The sequence below is a fragment of the Artibeus jamaicensis genome, unplaced genomic scaffold (assembly GCF_021234435.1).
Source record: "Artibeus jamaicensis isolate MK-2021 breed Jamaican fruit bat unplaced genomic scaffold, CSHL_Jam_final contig_519, whole genome shotgun sequence".
Classification (NCBI taxonomy): Eukaryota; Metazoa; Chordata; class Mammalia; order Chiroptera; family Phyllostomidae; genus Artibeus; species Artibeus jamaicensis.
In genome coordinates, this window is record NW_026521871.1 from 21,689,664 (window position 1) to 21,707,598 (window position 17,935).

At 53.8% G+C, this 17,935-nt stretch overlaps 1 protein-coding gene across 1 annotated transcript; it reads right to left on the bottom strand.

Moving 5' to 3' along the window:
- Positions 1 to 605: 605 nt before the first annotated feature.
- TMEM43 (transmembrane protein 43) lies at positions 606 to 17,802 on the bottom strand. Its single transcript, XM_037139370.2, has 12 exons — positions 17,552 to 17,802; positions 15,180 to 15,329; positions 14,165 to 14,299; positions 13,427 to 13,521; positions 12,562 to 12,611; positions 12,218 to 12,287; positions 11,308 to 11,378; positions 10,168 to 10,289; positions 9,810 to 9,884; positions 9,140 to 9,241; positions 5,816 to 5,933; positions 606 to 2,692 (listed from the first exon to the last, which is right to left on the bottom strand). The coding sequence occupies exons 1-12, from the start codon at positions 17,561 to 17,563 to the stop codon at positions 2,490 to 2,492; spliced, it is 1,203 nt and encodes a 400-aa protein (XP_036995265.1). The 5' UTR covers positions 17,564 to 17,802; the 3' UTR covers positions 606 to 2,489.
- Positions 17,803 to 17,935: the final 133 nt, after the last annotated feature.

Sequence of the window (17,935 nt, forward strand, 5' to 3'; positions counted from 1 at the left end):
ACAGTTATCACCTGCTTCAAATCTTGTAGTAAAAAAACCAACTATACAAATTGCTAGCTTCTGAGTGGATGATTAGCAGCAGTCAACTGCTGCAGAACAGGAGGCAAGAGGAATGAAAGTGTCAGATGTGTTTGGCGTTTCGTGGGCTTTCTCCCAGTTAGTCCTCATAGCAGACTGGTATGAGAATGGTACTGTCCTCATTTTACAGGTGAGGAAACTGGCTCGAGAGAGCACTGATCTTCCCAACGTCACACAGCCCATGGGTGGGGGACTTGGGGTTGGAATTCAGGTCTGTGCCAACCCAACGCCAAGGATGCCGTGTGCACCGCATTGGACGGTGATTCCATCCCCTGTCTTTCTTATAGCACATTCTGAGGATGGGTGAAGTATGAGTCATTCACTTTAACTCCATCCAAAACAGTCAACTTTGGTATGTAAGACTTCTAAATGCTAGAAATACAGAGTTGCCCTTTTTTTAAAAAAACCTATTTTAACCACTAAAAACAACTTACAACTGAATCTAAAATTCATACAGCTTTTACTAAATTTTACGGCTCAATTCTTTTATGATAGAAATTTCAGAAAGAATACGAAACCAAAAGGGATAATGACGAGGTCCTGTAAAAGAAATTTAGAAATTTATTTTGATTTCCTATCAAAAATACAAAGGTAATACAAATTGCACAATTTTTCAAATGTGTCAAATATTAACATCATTTTGCTCCTAAAGAACACTTGAAATTGGCAGTAATTTGGAGTCTGTGCTGGGAAGAATCTCAAAGACCAAATCCCAGGGCTTTGTACGCAGCCGTCGTCCTGTCACACTGTTTTCCAAACGCATTCTGTGAGGACTCGGGATGAACTGGAACAGCCCATGGCGAACAGCAGTGACCTGTTCCGGTCCTTAAACACAGAAATCATCTCTGGGCCCTGCTGTCTTTGCCACAAAGCATCTCTGTGGCCCAGATACACCAGGACAACAGGAGAAATTATTAGGTCGCTATTTCCTAAAGTTCTGACCCCTGTTCAACTACCAAGTACTTACTTCCTAAAGCAACCACTCCCAGCGAGGCAGAACAATTTCCAAGTAGTGAAAAGATAAAAGAGAATACAAAGACTCTTTCAGGACATCAAGGTTACAACTTAATCTTCCAAAGGATGTGAGAGTAATTGGGGAACTTAGGAAATGCGTGAATTAAGTATGGGTAGGTTTTGACCGACAGATAAAATGAATCTCAGAAGCAGCCCCTGGAGGCCTGGCTGCTAATGTCAGAAAGTGCTCTCACGATGAAGGGACAGGGCCAGACAAGCACATTCAAATCCACAGCAAGCCTGAGGCTGCTAAGTGTTGATTTTGAGGGGTCACTCGGAAGGAGTGTAGGATAATGAAGCTTCCAACCTTTCCCCAGCTTTTTCCTTTGATGGTTGACTAAAAACTCAAAACTATCTTCAAGTACATAGGTAGTGTCTGAGGCCAGAGGGTGAAAGGAAACGCTTTACTCTAACAGAGATTCCCCACCCCCTCCCAGAGGAAAAAAATCCTTTTGCTAACGCATGTTTCAAAAGCATCTTAAAGCTTCCCAGCGACTCAGAACACTGACAATGGTAACGTTTTTTTTGTTTTTAAACCATGTGTAAGTCACATCCCCATTTAACACTTTTCTGTGATCTGAATTAACTTCAGCTAACAAGTTAAAGGGTGTCTTTTTCTGTAAGTCTGAAATGTTCATCATTCAGGTTTTCTGTTTTGCTTTTCAAATCTTATTTCAAACAACTCCCTCTTAGGGTAGACAAAGCAACCCTAAAGCCCACATGAAGTGAAGCCATGAAAACTCAGGGCCTTTGGAGATCCCATACACTAAAAAGATTCTGCCAAACCATAAAAGGAGTGTAAAGCCAACAAATGTCCAATTTCTTCCACATCTCCAGTAGGTTTTCTGTTTGAAAAACCAAATCAAGTTCTATCCACACATTGGCTTTGGAGGATATGGGCTTAGTCTCCTGGCAATCCAGTACTGACCAGAGACAGCTGATGCAGGTGGCCTGTAGCATCCAGGGTGTGGCTAGTGGCTGTGGCAGAGCCCTGGCACTCATCTTCGAGGGTGGGAGGCAGTAAGGGGTAAGGCAGCAGGTCTGTGTCGCCTTGACATCTGCAGACATCAGCTAAATGAAGCAGGAGAACCAACCACACACAGTCCCCAGAGAAGGGGAGGAAACAAGCGGAACACTTGTCACGCTGCCAGAGAGGAGCTGCCTTCTGCCCATCGAGGCTGCTTACTGGTAAGAAAGGGGGTGAAGAGACGTTAGCAGACGAACACCAAACCCGACATGCGGCCACGCCACCAAGGCTGGCTCCTTGAAGAGCAGAGCAGGTGCAGAATCCACAACCCATGTGCACTCGTGCGCTGGTGTGCAGCAGGGTCAGGGAAGTGGGGGGTACGCCAGATCCTGAAGCTCACGTGGATGTTGGGTGGGTGCCAGGTCCTGTTTCACTCAAGCTTTTTGGCTGGCACCCGTGTCCGAGCAACGATGATGGGCACCAGGGCCAGACAGCCAAGGAAGAGAGCCCACAGAGGCCGGTAGAAGAGCCAGCCAGCAGCCACAGTCAGCAGTGTCAGCGAGGTGGCCATGCAGAAGGCAAACGCCTTCAGGCCAATGTTGACCAGGTCGCGGAAGACAGGAAACCAGTCCACTGTGGGAAAGAAAAAGGCAGTGAGGCTTCCGAGGACACCACGCTCTGTGTCTCAAGTCACCAGACAGTTCCCCTCTCTAGACGAGGGTGGGCCCTTGCTGCCAGGTGAGGACAGAAAGAAGGTCAGTGGTGGAAGGCAAAAATACCCTGCTGTGAAGGGCCGAGGATCCACAAGGGGAGCGCGCACTCCCAAGCTGTGTGGCCCTGCACCGCTCCAGGGAGGAGGCAAGTGTTGGGGACTGCTCTGCCTGGTTTCAGGAATTGTAACTACCCTCCCTGGCTAAGGATGAGCGAGTGACCTCCGGAATGCGAGCCACAGGAGACAAAAGCTGGTCTCTGGTAGCAGATGCTGCCTCAGTTTCCTCTCCCCGCCCCCAAAGCATGGTCGGAAGTCAATGACGGGTAAGACTCCTCACAGAGAGAGGGGCAACCTAAGCCAGACATGATCACTTGGGAGGCCATCATGGAAGGACCTGGGGGGCTGCAACAAAGAGGGCGCAATAGACCCTTGCCCAGTGGCTATGGGACATAGCCCAAGTCCCCATGTCCTCTGGGAGAAGTGCTTCCTGGCTCTAATCCACTTGAGCCTGAAAACCTGATGGGGAGGGAGTGCAGCTCCTTGCCTTGCTTGAGTGGTATCTGTGGGGAGAAACCTGGCATAAGAAAGAATTCCTAAAAATACTGTGAAGCCTGATTTGCTAAGAGTACTTTCATTTATGTTAAGGGTCCAAGCAGGAAATGAGTATGTCTCCCAAAGTTTCTGCAAACCCCCTTCCTGACAGGTTCTGACTCAGACTAAGCCCTCAGATTTCTTTGAAATGTTATCTACTGTTTGACCCTTGCTGCCCTGTATTCCTGTGTATTACAACCCAAAAAACCCCTGGAGGAAGGGGCTCCAAGCCTTTTTCCTCTGAGAGACTGGCCACCTCTCCTCCCCAAGCAGATCATATCTCAGCAGTGTTTACTTTCATCCGTGGCGGGCAGGGGGACTTGAGAGCAAAGTCGCCCTCGCAGGCAAGCGCTTGGCAAATACTGAACTGTACGGCGAAACCAGACTGAGGACAATGTAAAGACATTTGACTGCAGCAGCAGCAAATGCCATTTGCTTTTACCAACACAGGAGGCGGGACAGACCATTCTACAGATGCCTATTCAGGCCCCTCAGCCATTCCTGGAGGTGTTTGTTCATCCAGGCAGCAGATCCTTACCAATTATCTACGTGCCAGCTCTGTGCAGGGACACAGGGAAACAAATTAGCTTCAGCCGCCTCCACCTCGAGCATCTCACAGGCTACTGGCCCCACATGATGAAATCTAAGACCCAGCTGGATCCATCGCTGTCTCTGACCTGTCTCACCTCCACGATGGCATCCCATGGCTGCTGTCCACTGGGGAATCTTCGCTCAGTTCCCAGGAGGCCCCAGTGGGCTGGTGCCACTGGGTTGGCAAAGCAAGCCCCAGTGCCCTGCTGTGGCTCCAGCGCCCTACAGACCACTTTGTAGCTCACCTCTGTCTACTCAGGGAGCAAGCACCCCACTGCCCTCACACTGAGCGGAGTTCATGTTTTTGAGCGGTGGCCAGGTGTCAGGCACTGTGTGTACCGCCTCAAACCCTCGGGCCCGTTCTATAAGGCCAATGCTATTCTTTACCTCATTTTACCCACAAGGTCACTAAGGCCCAGAGAGTTCAACACACCCAAAGTCCTACAGCCAGAAAGCACTAGAGCCAGAATTTAAACTCAGGACTGTCGAAGCCCAGAGCTCTAAGCCATCGTTTGAGGGCCTTGTCCGTCCTCCTCACTGTGGTCTGCAGGGCTCAGAACGACGCCTGGCACACCCCGGGCAAGTGGTAAGTTCTTGGTGAACGGGTGCTTTCACCGCAGTTCCCGAATCACTCCACCTGCACTTCGGGTGTCTCCATGGAGACTCAGACCCCACTCTGAAGTCTGTTCTGAGTCTGCAATGTCAGCATTCCAGACAGGGGAGAATCAGAGAAGAGCCATCTGAGATAGACTCCAACCTCCTCATCTTAGTAATGCGGACTCCCCAAGAGGGGAGACAGCCCGTCCAGATCACACAACCGCGATGGGCTCAGCACAGAGGAGAAGAATGGAGTCTTCTGTTCAAACTCGGATCTCCTGAATGGCGCCCAAGATGCAGCTGGCCTTCCCGAGTACACTTCAGCTGTCCAAAGAAAACCTTGGGGAAGTGTCCTTCCCCTCCCTGCACCTCAGTTCTCCCATCCGTAAAATGAGGCGGGCAGGCCCCCCCCAGCTCTGAGAGTCTGAGATATGTGTGCCCAGACCTCTCCCCAGCTGGCATGGGTAAGTGGGAGAGAGGTTTGATGAGGCCCAGAGAAGGCTGACAGAATCACCGACTGGGCAGAGACACACTGGGGTAAAGGCTCAGATGGAAAGTCCTCTGAAGCCCCAACCTCTTGTTGCAACAGTCTGACCCATCGCTTACTCAATCAGCCCGGACGCTCAGTCCTGAACCAGCCCAGGGCGCTTAGGCAACTGCGGGGCTCACTGGTGCCAACCGTGGACCAGGGGAGCAGCCCAGCAAACTCTCCCTTGGGTCCCACAATTGCTGGCTAGCCCAAATCTAGCCCGGTTTTTCGGGTGGGGAGTGAAGTATAACAATTTTTTAGTGATTCCTATTTGCCAAACATTTCATAAAACTACAAATCAGGTGTGAAGTAACTGAAGCTGAGACAGGACGAAGGACAGCTTAAGGGTTCAGAGCGCTCTGACATCAGATTTCAGGCCCACTGCAAAGGCTGGCCAGCCTCCTCACCATGGCTACTCAGCCGTGGGACGAAGGGAAGAAGGAATGAGCAAAGGAGTGGACGAAGCGGAGCCAGATCCCCAGTAGGCCAGCTTCCCAGGATGGGCATCCACTCTGCCCTCACCCCTGAGACATCCCGTCTCCCCTGCCTGCCTTTCTCTGCTCAGCCATCTCAAGGCTATGGAGTGGGGACTCAGACATGGACCCAAGGCCCAGTTCGGGCCCCAGGGCGCACACCACTGGGGAGAAAGGCTGACAGAGGACGGTGTGAGAAGCCTGGAGGAAGCTGGGGCATTCAGAGGGCGGGCAAGGCTCCCCGCCCGTCCCTTCCCACCTACCCAGGGTGTAGAGGATCCGAGTCATGAGGCTGATACCCGTGAACATGGCCATCCAGCCGGCAGCCCGCAGGCCCCACGTCTTCATGGAATTGCTCTTCTGTTCTCTCAGAAACACCTCCTGCAGGACAAGGGGTAATGTGGTGTTACACCTCCTGTCTGAGGGGGTCGCCCGCCGGCCTGCCCAGCTGGCAGGCCAGGTGGCTGAGGGGGCCACGCCCCTGCAGCAGACCCTGGCCATTTCTGAACGGACCAGAGGGAGACAAGGGCACACCTCCCACGCGGGTGTATGCACCTCCCCAGCCTGGTACAGGAGGGCAGGGTGTACATACGGATCTTTGTGGAAGGCATGGGCCCTCCTCAGATCACAGCCCACCTCCTTCAAGAGCCCTTAGCCCAACATCTTGTCCTGGCTGGTGTGGCTCAGTTGGTTGGAGCATCTCCCATAAACAGAAAAGTTGTGGGTTCAACTCCCGGTCAGGGCACATACCCTGGTTGTGGGTTTGATCCTGGGTTGGGGCACATGTGCGAAGGCAAACCAGTCGATGTTTCTCTCTCACTCTCTCCCCCTTTCCCTCTCTAAAAGCAATGAAAAAATGTCCTCAGGTGAGGATTTAAAAAAAAGTCTTTAGCCCATCTTGAAGGAACTTGACTCTCCCTGACACCACAGCAGTACCTTTCTGGGGTCATTTGCCAACATCCGTGACTGGGACGTTTGTGCCTGCCAGGTGCTACGGAAACCACTCCGTGTATGGTACCCGACTTAACCTGGGACGCTGCTCGTGGCGTCTCTCTCCCAGGAGAGTGGGACAACCCCGTCCTGGTTTCCCTCCTGCTTCTCAGGTTGTCCTTCTCAGTCTCCCGGGCTACTCCTTCCCTCTTACCGTCCCCTACATGCTGAAATTCTCCAGCTGCCTCAGCCTACACTCTCTCACCAGGAAATCCACCCACACATCTGCGCCTCTCTTAGGCTGCCGCCGTGGCACCTCCCAGGTCCTCCCCGCTGTGCCCCACCCACCGCCTGTGTGACATCTCCATGTCCTGCCACATCCAACACTGGCCGACACTGGCGCTTCCACCCCAACCTGTTCTTCCATATCACCTGCATCTCAGCAAATGGTAGCACCCACCCACCTGCACAAGCCGAAATCTGGGTGGCACACTTGCCTTGTTCCTGCCCTCACCACCTCCCATGCAGGTCATCAGCAAGTCCTGTCAACAGCTGTCCCCACTGCCTCAAACCCTCTCTCACCATCACACTCCCTCACCAGGACCTCCGCAGCAACCTCCTCCCCACCGGCCTCCCTGCTGCTGCCACTGCCACCACCTCCTCCATGCCGCAGCCTGTGCCCCAGCCCCATGGCTGCCTTTCGGAGACCAAGCCAAGCGTCGTCCTGCCTCGGGGCCTTCGCCGCTGTGCTGAGAGCACGCCTGCCTGCAGCCATGCCTGGCCAGCTCCTGCACGGTCTGCCAGCGCGGGCTTAAAGGACCTCTCCTCAGAGAGCCTACCTTATCGTCATCTGTGGTAACAGCATGAGAGCTAACATTCATGGCCTACTATTTATCAGTCACTGTCCTGGGTGCTTTACATTATTCAATCCGCAAAAAAGCTTGACGAGGTAGGCACACTTCACTTTACAGATGAGGAAACTGAGGCTCTGAGGGGACAAGTAACACACCCAGGGTCTCACCCGAAAGTTAACCAAGCTGCAAGCCTGAGGACAGGGGTCACGTCTGTTCTGTCCCTATGTTCCTGGTGCTGAGTAAAAACACACTGAATGGATAATCTTTACAACAACCACATAAGGTAGGGATAATTACAATAATCATCTCCTTTTAAATCTCCACTTCACAGAGGGGGTCAGGCTCCAGGTGCCACAGCCAGCAGAAGGCAGAGCAGAGCTTGATCGGGGCCTGTCTCCAGTGCCCCTGCTTGTCCACACTGCACTCTCCTGTCCCCGGGACTCAAATCTGGACCTCCCAACTCGCAGGGTTGGGCCCGGCTTTTGCAGGGCCCGGGGCCGCCTCCATGGCTCTGAGCCTTCTCTCCTCACTCGGCAGAGACCCCAGAGCCTGTGCTGGAGGCGCAGGGTGATCAGGAAGCTCCACCCATCTGCTCCGTCACAGCCTTCCCTAAGGGGGAGTGGCCTGAGCCGTGAGCACCACCGTGCCTCTGTAGGGGGAGAGCTCTGAGACCTGGGCCTCTACCTGCAAGAGGATGGAAGCCTGGGGACCCGGCTGGAGCTCTGGGACAGAGGGAAAGGCCTGGACAGGGCCTCCTAATTTCAGAAATGCCCCAGGTGGCCCTGACAGCTGCTGGAGGAAAGGGTGACTCATGCCCTGCCAGGCTGGGAGGTGGCAGCCCCACCCTGAGATTGGCAATCCGGCTCCTGGGCTTCAGCCCAGCCACACTCTGGTCCTGGCTAGAGAGGGCTGGGCCCATGCAACTCGCCGGGGCCTGGGGCTAAAGTGAGAGGGATGACAGCTTAGGGCTTAAGAATAGGGTCAAAAGGGTCCCAGCTAAGCCCTGACACCTGCCTGCTGCCCTTACCCATTCAAACCCTTCTGGATGCAAGGCCCAGCAATCCTATTCAAAGCACAGAATGTACGAGTGGTACACTGTGTTCATCAACAGTGTAAAAGCCATGTCTTTCTGTAAAGGACTGATTTCCTTCCTAGAGAAAGTGGCTAACTTTAGGCATGCAATGGATCTAATCATAATCAGTACAGCTTTAAACCCCGTCTCCTTGGAACTCAGGTGACGTGTGACCCTCCCTTGTGCCACCCTCATCCAGTCCTTGGACTCTGCTCAAATCCCTTCACTGCCCCCCAAATGCTGAGGGGCCCCTGTCCGCTCTGCAGCCTTGCTCCCCTGACCCCTCTCCCTGGGCAGTGGCCACACGGGCGCTCCTAATGCCCCACCAAGGCAAACTCTGACCTGCCTGGACTACTTCCAGCATCGACACCTTCTCTTCGCTTGGCACTTAGCAGAAACATCACTCAGAGAGGCCTTCCTTCCCACCGTCAGAGCAGATGTCCTATTGTCATGCCTGTTCATCCCAAACCATCCTCTCTCCTTCATGACAGCCAGCGCAAGGCGCCCTTACTTGTTTTACTCCTGAGTGTCTCTCCCCCACAAGACTGGAAGCCTTCTGCCCACTGCTGCGCCCAGCACAGCCTGGCACACAGGGAGATGCTTACTCCTTTTGCTCCTTGCCTCCTAGCACTGGGTCGGACACTAGTCGTCGGTGCTTATTAAATAACCACAGGAATGAAGTGCCAGGGAGAGAGACACCAGTCCCTCCATCACAGAAGTTGGCCGCTCACCTCTGGTGAGAAGTCCCCGTGGTGCAGGAGAAGCAAGGTGTCCCCAGACTTGGTGGAATATGGGACTAGCTGGTCACCCCGCTGCCGGGCAATCACCGTGACCTGGTCAGAGAATTCAGCGTTAGAACTGAGGGGGTGACCAGCCAGCCCAGGCCCTGCACCCCTCGACACTGTGTCTGATACGGAAGCGAGTGAGCCCCAAGCCGTCCCTGAGCCTCTCACTCCACACGTCAGCCTGGGGTGCTGGAGCTGCTTGGAGCTCCCAGAGTCGCTCCACGTGGAGCCCCACAAAGGCCCCTGGGCAGGAGCAGGGTCTGGGCTGGGGGTGGAACATACGCGACAGGGTCGGAAATGTGACAGCAAGCATGTAGAGCAAAAACTGGGGGCTAGTGAAGGAGGAGCGACCTGTGATCGGGAGAACTCTCATTACGCATCATTATGAGGTCCCCCAGAACTACAATTCTTCACCTGGGGTCAACTGATACCCACGGATGGCTTCAGGGGACAGACCTCTCAGACTGCTCAAGGGCGCGCCTAACTGGGTGAGTACAAGCACATGAACACGGCTCCCAGAGGGAGGGTCCAAAGCAACATTCGCAACACCATCCTGTGTTCGTGCCCAGCAAGAGCAGGAAGCCCTGCCTTAGTCTGCGCCGCAGAGGCTACATACCACATGGGCCGGGCCCAGGTCAGGGTCATCACTGCTCAGCCCCGCATAGGAAAAGGAAACGCGCAGGTCTCCGACCTGGGGGTGGAAGAGAAGGGGGTGGGTGAGGCCAGGAGCAGCCAGCCTGTGCCTGGGTCCATGGCACTGTCGACCCCCTACATTCACCCCCTTTTCCCGACTCTACAGCTTTACCCAGGTGGTTCATCACCTAGAATGTTCCCCCCTCCAATTTCACTCGGCCAAGTGCAGCTGTGGGCTCCACTGAACCAAATCAGAGTCTTAAGCCAGAACTTGACCGCTATGTATTACTGGGGGATGGGGCCTGATCTCTGCTCTCCAAACTGCCCAAGGCCCTCTGCACCTCCGGATATTTGGGGTTTTCACTGTGGTAGAAATAGTCTCCCCGGCGAATGATGTCCACATGCGGGTCCTCCAGCTTGGATAGGCTCAGCGGCTTAAAGTTGTCGACCTTGTCAATGAGGCCTAAGAGGAACAGGGTGGCCAGAGACAAGGTGTGCAGTTTGAGACACCCCTCAGCCTGGCATCCTTCCCACCACACCCTCACCAACCTGCTCCCTCCTGGCTCAACCCCCTCGGGGCCTTCGCACACGCGCCACACACAGAGTGGGTTCCACAGCTCCATCTCCTCCTCTGCTGCTCCCGTGCCAGCCCCACTGCAGTCTCCACCGCCTCCAGGAAGCCTTCCCTGTCCCGTCTCCATCCAGGCAGGGAACGGAGACCACAGCTCTGGGAATGGTCTCGGCCCTGTACCCATTCTACCTTGGGCCTGCTTATCTGTGTGCAAGCCTGGCTCTCAGCTGCATGGAGACCAGCTGAGGCCAGGGCTGGCTGGCACAGCAGGCACTCGCTGAGCAACAGAGCAGGCGGCAGACTGGCCAAGCTCCAATTGCCAGCCTCTACTCCCTCACCTGGGCTCCTTGGGCCCTCAGTATCTTCTCTCCCACCTTTCTGGGTTAAGTTCAGGGACAGAGCCCTAGGAGGTCCTATGGCTGGTGATACTGCTTTTTCCCTTGACTTTGAAATAATTTGGGGGGTGGGGGTTACAATGAACCACCTACTACCTGGCACAGCCTAGATGCCACATGGGGCTCGGCGGTGGAGCCCCCAGGGAAGCCTTGTCTCTACAGCTCACTCAAGGGGTGCTTAAGGAAGGGCCCTTGGCTCTGTCTGGTCAGACAGGAACCGGCACCCCAACAGTGACTGGCAGTCACTCTCTGGAATAATCCAGGTGTCAGAGAAATCTCCCCAGGGTGGGAGTGTTCTACACAAGCCCCCGCCTCCTACAGATTTGCCTTTCCTCTGGCCCCAGCCCAAAACATGATCCTTGGAAAGCTGCTGGCTGATCCCACTCCCAGGGCAGCGGGGCCCCCTTACCCACTAAGGGCTGAGTACGAGAAACAGCGGCTCCTGGGAGGTGGCCAAATGGAAGCACAAAGCCTCTGGGTTGGCAATGGCTCACCCGAACGGGCCAGAGACTTACCTGCCGAGAGGAAAAACCTGCCAATCTGGACAAAGGGAGCTGTTGCTGTGAATGACTCCACTGCCATCGCGCTGTGGGTGAGAGGGAGCAGTCAGTGCGGCGAGGCCCCAGGTGGGAGCCGTGTGGGTTCCTCAGGGTTGGGCTTGGCAGGGTCCCTGCCCAGGGGGATGCTGCAAGTCCAGACCAGCCCAGGCACTGCAGATATCTTGTCTTTACCAGCAACTCCTTTCCCTGGATGCTCGAGTCCCTCTTCCCTGGATGGTGCACCCTCATTCTGTCTCCTGTCCCTAGAGCTTCACACCCTCCTGCCTGGACCCCTACCAGCCTGTCTCACCCACCACCAGCCATCGGATGGACGTTCCGTGGACCTCGAGCCCTCACTGACCCTTCCCGGCCCCAGGTAGTGCCCCCTGTACACTCGAGGCCCTTCAGCACAGCCTGCCCTGGGGCTGCACGCAGCCCGCCCTCCAGGCGTGCTTCAGCATTAGGCCTGCTCCAGCCCCATGCCCCTGAGCGAGCCTCTCTGCCCAGCTGCTACAAAGGCCCAGATCAAATGCCGCCGCCTGCTGAAAGCCCTTCCTGATTGTCCTCCTGCCCCCACAGCAAACTTCTGCCAAATGCTTCCCTGGTGCTGTAATGTACATGCAAACCCCTTCAGGCACTCGGTCCAGGCCTTATATTCATGACTTGTTTGAGGGTAGTGTGGATCTTGCCTCTGTATTCCCAGCACCCAACACAGGAGCTGCCTACCCTGTGTCCAGACTTGTGCCAGAAAGAGCATGGTCATCACGGGCCACAGTGTGGCCCACACATCCAATGCTCTAATCAACTCATGAAGCAGAAGTAGCTCAACCCCATTACTCAGATGAGAAAGCTGAGGCTACACTCAGGCCCAGGGCCCAGCCCTCACCTAGGGTTTTTGTGGCCAATCTCTCGGTCGAAGTTTCTGCTGTTGATGATTTCTGACTTCCATTCAGGGTCTGTTGTGGGAAAAGGGAACAACTCAGCAACTGTGGCAGGAGTGGTCACATGTTCAAGGCCGACCAGCTCCTTGTCCTCTTATCTAAGCCCACGACCGCTTCATGGATGAGGGGAAGCTCCTGGAGCCTCGCTGGAGGGACGAGAGAGCAGGGTTCTGTGACCAGCGCTCAGGGACCCAACGCCTGGTTCTGTGACTTCCCCACTGCAAGGATGTGCCCAGCATGTGCCCATGGGCCTGGGGCGTGGCCCTTGAGGATGGGGGCCCATACTCACTGTAGGAGTACCTCCGCTCTGTTTTCACCTGCCCATCCTCAGTATACTCCCTGCAGGGAAAGCACAGCAGCCCAGAGTCAGCCCATCACTCGAGGCATTCCCATCTCAAAGCGTGTCCAGCTGGAAGCAACTCGGGGCTGCCCTGTCAAACTGTCCAAACGGCGCAGGCCTTGTCTGCACCAGCCCAGAGACACGATGCTCACTCCCTGGCAGACAGCCTGCTCCAGCCCTCCAAGACCCTGACTGGAGAAAGTGCTTTCTCATCTAGAGCTGAAATCTGCCTCCACCTGCTTACACAAAGGGTCTCGGCCCACACCCTGGGCTCATGGATCTGGCTGTGCCCTCTGCCCCAGGACAGCCCCGTGGGGGCTTTCGGCAGCGGCCCTCCTCCAGGCTGAGCTGCCCTGGCTGCCCAGCCACCTCCCCACCCCTCAACTCATAGTCCATGTGGCTCAGGTGGGGTTGACCCAACCCTGGCCAATAAGAGCCTCCCCTGAGACTTGTTAGAACTGACAGAATGTAAATCTGGAAGCCACTTCTGTCCCCTTATGGGAGAGGAGATGGAATTAACACATGGGAAAAAATTGTGGCGTGGAACCAGTAATATCTTAAACTCAGGCATCTGTGGAACTTTCCAGATAAAGGAGATAATCAATCCCCCCTTCTCTGGGCCACTATGCATTAGATTTCTGCCCCCTTTAAACAAAAGATCATTCACTAATAAGTTCAGGATAACTGGACATTTCTCTGACAGTAAGATTTTATACTTTAATTGCAGAAATGTCAAAACGAAAGCTACCTGCATTTTATCCTAACATCTGCACCTCCTCCACCCCCAGCTGACTGCCACCCTCTGGCGCCTCACCTGGACTCCTCGGTCTCCACCCACTGGTACATCTCCACGTGCCGCCGCAGCTTCACAGCTGGAATGTGAACCCCATAGTTTGGATCGGACAAGAGCTTCAAAAAGAATCAAACAAACCAAAACCAAGTAAATAAAGAACAAGACGCACACCAGCCCAGAACGCCCAGCTCGGGGGAAGCTGGACTAGAAAGGAAACAGGTACAGAGGACGGGGCAGGATGGAAACGCTGTGGTCGCCTCATGTGGGAGAACCAGGAGAAGCTGCTTGTCCCAAGTTCTGAACACCCAGTGCCTGTGACATGGGCCTCCCAGCGAAGGCCCAAGCTGCAAGGCCCAGTGGCTTGGTGGCATTGGTGCTCAGTGCCGCATTTAGTGCTCAGACAAGAAGGGTCGAATAACCAGAGTACCTTTGTAGCCTTGAACTAGACCACATGCTAACCATAATCATTAATGTACCTATTTGTAAAGTTCACATCACGTGCCAGGCACAAGGCCAGGACTTCAGCTACTTAATCCCACCAAATCTTCAAAACTGGCCCCCCAATTTGTTACAATTATTCTCCCCAAGAAGACCTGAGATTTAGGAGTGATGAATCCACACAGCTTCTGAGTGGTGCAGACACTAATCACAGCCCTGTGTGTCCATCTCCTAGGTCCATGTTTTCAAAACCCTCAACCAAACAAAATCTAGTGACGTGCCCCAAGCCTCCAACGGGTCAGCGACCATCGCCACACGCACCTTGGACGTCCGCAGGGCCCCAATCATGTGCACCAGCTTCCCCTCGTTCTCGGGAGCCACAGTGTGGATGCTGTCGGGGGACACGACGAGTGAGAGCCCCTCTGCCAGGGAGGTTGCCGTCTTCAGTGCACGGCCCTGTGAGCAAAGGGTAGTGAGAATTTCGACAAGTCAGGCACAGCCTGACACAGTGTCTCAGGGCGCATGAGCCTCAGAGAGGACTGAGACTGCTCTTCCCATTTGATGGTTAGAAAACGGAAGTCTAGCAAGTGGCAGAGTTGGGACTTGAACCCTAGATTCCTGCTTTCCCAGGCAGACCTCTCCCCACCACCCCACTGCCTCCACATTGGAGCTAGCGGGTGTTCTGTCTGCCCTGTACCCCTTCCCCCATTTTCCTCTGTCTTCTCCTCCCCTCCCCTTCTCTCAGCCCATGTGATTTATATGGGCCAATCAGTACTTTGGCCCAAAGCATGTGACCCAGGCCTAGCCAATCAGTACATGTATTCAGTGGCCACAGGGACTGGTTGAGAGAGAGGACCAAGACCCAAGCCAGGACTCAAGAGATTTCCAATTGTTGCTAAATTCATTTAGAAGGATATGGTTCCTTTGTTCTCTGTGGTTGCTAAGCTGATTATATGATCCTGGAATTCCTTAACCAACACAAGTCTGCCAAAGAAAAATCCGTAACAGAGAAACACAGGCAAGAGACAGAAAAATGGAGATTTCTGGCGACCCAACATGAATGCTTGGATCCAACCATACCTGAAGCTGGTTTACCCCCAGGATTTCAGGTATGTTAACCTATCCCCTCACTTCCCATTATTTCACATAGTTATGTGTGTATGTGGGGGGTAAGGGGGGGTCACAACAGAAAAAAACCTGATTAATTCAGTATCCCCTTCTCTCTTTTGTAAAATCTAAGCCCTTATTATTAAATCCAGCCTTTGGATTAAATAAATTTTGCTCCCTGGCACTACAGGGATCCTCATTCTGCACCATGGGACCCTAAACATTTTACCTCATTGGTAAAAATTAAGTAGAAGGCGAGCAAGAAGGTCATGAGCCCCACAAACATTCCACCCGAGGTCTCGCTCAGCCGCTGTAGGAAGCCTGGCTGGGGGTCAGTTGTAATTTTGACATGTTCTCTTCTGTTACTTGTATTAGAATACTGAAAAAAAACAAGAACAAAAATTAGTTTCTTTAAATAAGTTAAATTTCACTATTTATACTGTTTTTGTTTTAATTATATATGATAAAAACACACAGATGTTAAGTGTGCAGTTTGGAGGATTTTGACAAATGTAAATCCCGCCTGACCAGCATCCTAACCACAACACAGAACATGTCTATCACCCGGAACTTTCGGTTCCCCTTTCCTGCCAACACGCCCCTCTCTCCACCTTCCAGAGTTAACAGCTAAGCTAGTAGGCTGGGTAGTAACAGGACACACCCAGTCCACATTCTGAACCAAATTCCCAATGAACAGGATGATGGAGACTTCCTCTGCCCATTCCCCACTACTCACGCTTACACCTCCCCTGGCCTGAGGGGCACCCTCCTGTGCCTTCCTTCCTTCCCTTCAAGGCCGTCTGGATGTTGGCTACATAATGTGTGTTGAATACCTTTATGTGTCCTCGGTGAAACAAACCCTCCCAAGCCCAGCACTCTGGGCTCAAAGGTAGTAAGAGGTGGGAACAGAGGTCAACACATAGGCCTGAAAATCACTTGCTGTGAAACCCTGGGTAGTTGCTCTACCTCCCTGATCCTGTATACTCACTTACAAAATGAAGACAGTAAGCTGTGCCCATGACAGGACAGTGATTACACTGATTAAGAATTCTGTCACCTCCCTGCTCCCTCACCACCAGGGCTGGGCGGCTCCTCCCCTAGACACATACCCAGCCACTAGATGAATCAACAAAGACTTGGCAACAGAGGATACCCAAATTCAACTGCATTCCTCAGCAAAGGTCAGGTCCCAACATACCCAAGATGGTCTCTGCCCACTACATGGACCATCCATGTTAGATTGTGAATATTTTTTTCACATACTAAGTACCCACTATACAGCAGGCACTATTGAAAGCACACCTTTCTTAAATTTCCCATCCCTCTAGAGATTACAGCCACACAACTACAGAGAGGAGGAAAGTGGATTTGCCTCCAGGTCTGCCTGACTCCCACGACAACGTAACCTGCCAACTCGGCTACAAGACCTGTGCAAGTGCCTTCCTCTGCTGGGGAAATTCCCCATCTGTAAAACAGGGTGGTGGTGTGGAGGGCAGACAGGAGTTCACCTGTGGGAGCAAGCCAGTCTCTCCTGACTACCCTTTCCCCTGGCAGACCCTGGGTCTCATGGACCACCTCTGAGGCTTTTCTAGGTGCAGCATTCAAGGCTTTCCAACACAACTCTAACCTGGGCAGAGTACACTGGGGCTGTGGATGACATAAACCCTGCCTCCCAAAGGGTGTGGGAGGTGGAGGGGACCCTTGGAAGAGAGAAGGGGCCTGGAAAGAGGGTTTAACAAGACAGGAGAGAGTGGGTAGGGCACTCCACCAAAGAAGGAGGGAGGGAGGGAGGGAGTGTCTGGGCTGGCAGGGCTCCCCAGCTGGCTCCAGAAGCACTTTCAATAGAGAAGGGGAGTGGTGAGTCACTAGCTTCTCCCATATACAGCTCCCTGGTGGAAGGGGGCACTCGTTTGCTAAATGAATGTTGGGCTTAAGTTGAAAGATACTTGAGAAAGGTTGGCTGCAGGGACAAGAGGCCAGCAGTCTTTTGACAGAAATCACCTTCACTCAGGATCTAACCGAAACCACACTAGGAGGACAAGAAGTCCAGCAGTAGGTAAATGCTACTAACTCTTCCGCTCCCAAACAAACCTGAGCCCCTTGCATACCCACCTAGGGCGGGGAGTTCACTGACTGCCCGGAAAGCCCTATCTGTCCCCTGCTGGACAGCTCCGCCTGGGTGGTATCGGCTTCCCCCAATTCCCGCGGACTGGCCCCCTCTCTGAGGTTACATCCAGCTCCGCAAATTTGAAAACTCCAAGGGCCTACGCGGTAACTGGGAATGAACGGAAGGGCTGCGGAGAGGTGCCAAGCACAAGTAGATTCCAATGTCCGAAGCAACACCTCCGGAGTTTCCCTCTTCACAAATTAGCGACCCGAGGAAGAGGTGGACCAAGAAATACGGACAAAAGGAGTCTGGACAGGCTAAAACAAATTAACAGATTAGCTGCTAGAAGGCATAGATACAGCATGCAGAGGGAAGCAGGGGGGCAGCCGCACCGACGAGACAAGCAAAATGGACCTAGGACGCCCCGAGGGGAAAAGGAGGCCCCGAGACCTGGGGCAGACTGGGTGTGGTCCACCAGGCTGGGAGACACTCACATTCGCGGCCATCGTGAGAGCCCGCTGGCCGGCCCGTCTCGCTCTGCTCAGAGACGAAAGGAGTTTATGGCCAGAGAGCGGAGTGCAGGGGCCTCTTGTCTGCCTGAGTTGCGAAAACCCGCGCGATGCCCAGAACCACAAGCGACGACGTGCTGCAAGGTTAACTCCCCGAGGTCTCCAGCCACCGTACTCAACCGCGCCGCAAGGTCTTCTGGAAAACGTAGTACGCGCTTAAGTGCTTCCCCCACGAATTTGCAAGATGTGGCGTATGTAACTGATGCGCCTGCGCATTGCAGGACCTTCTGGGAAGTGTAGTCTTTCTGCAGACTGCCAGATGTGTGGCCGGGCGGAGCGCAGCCTGTTGGGAAATGTAGTTCTCTGCTG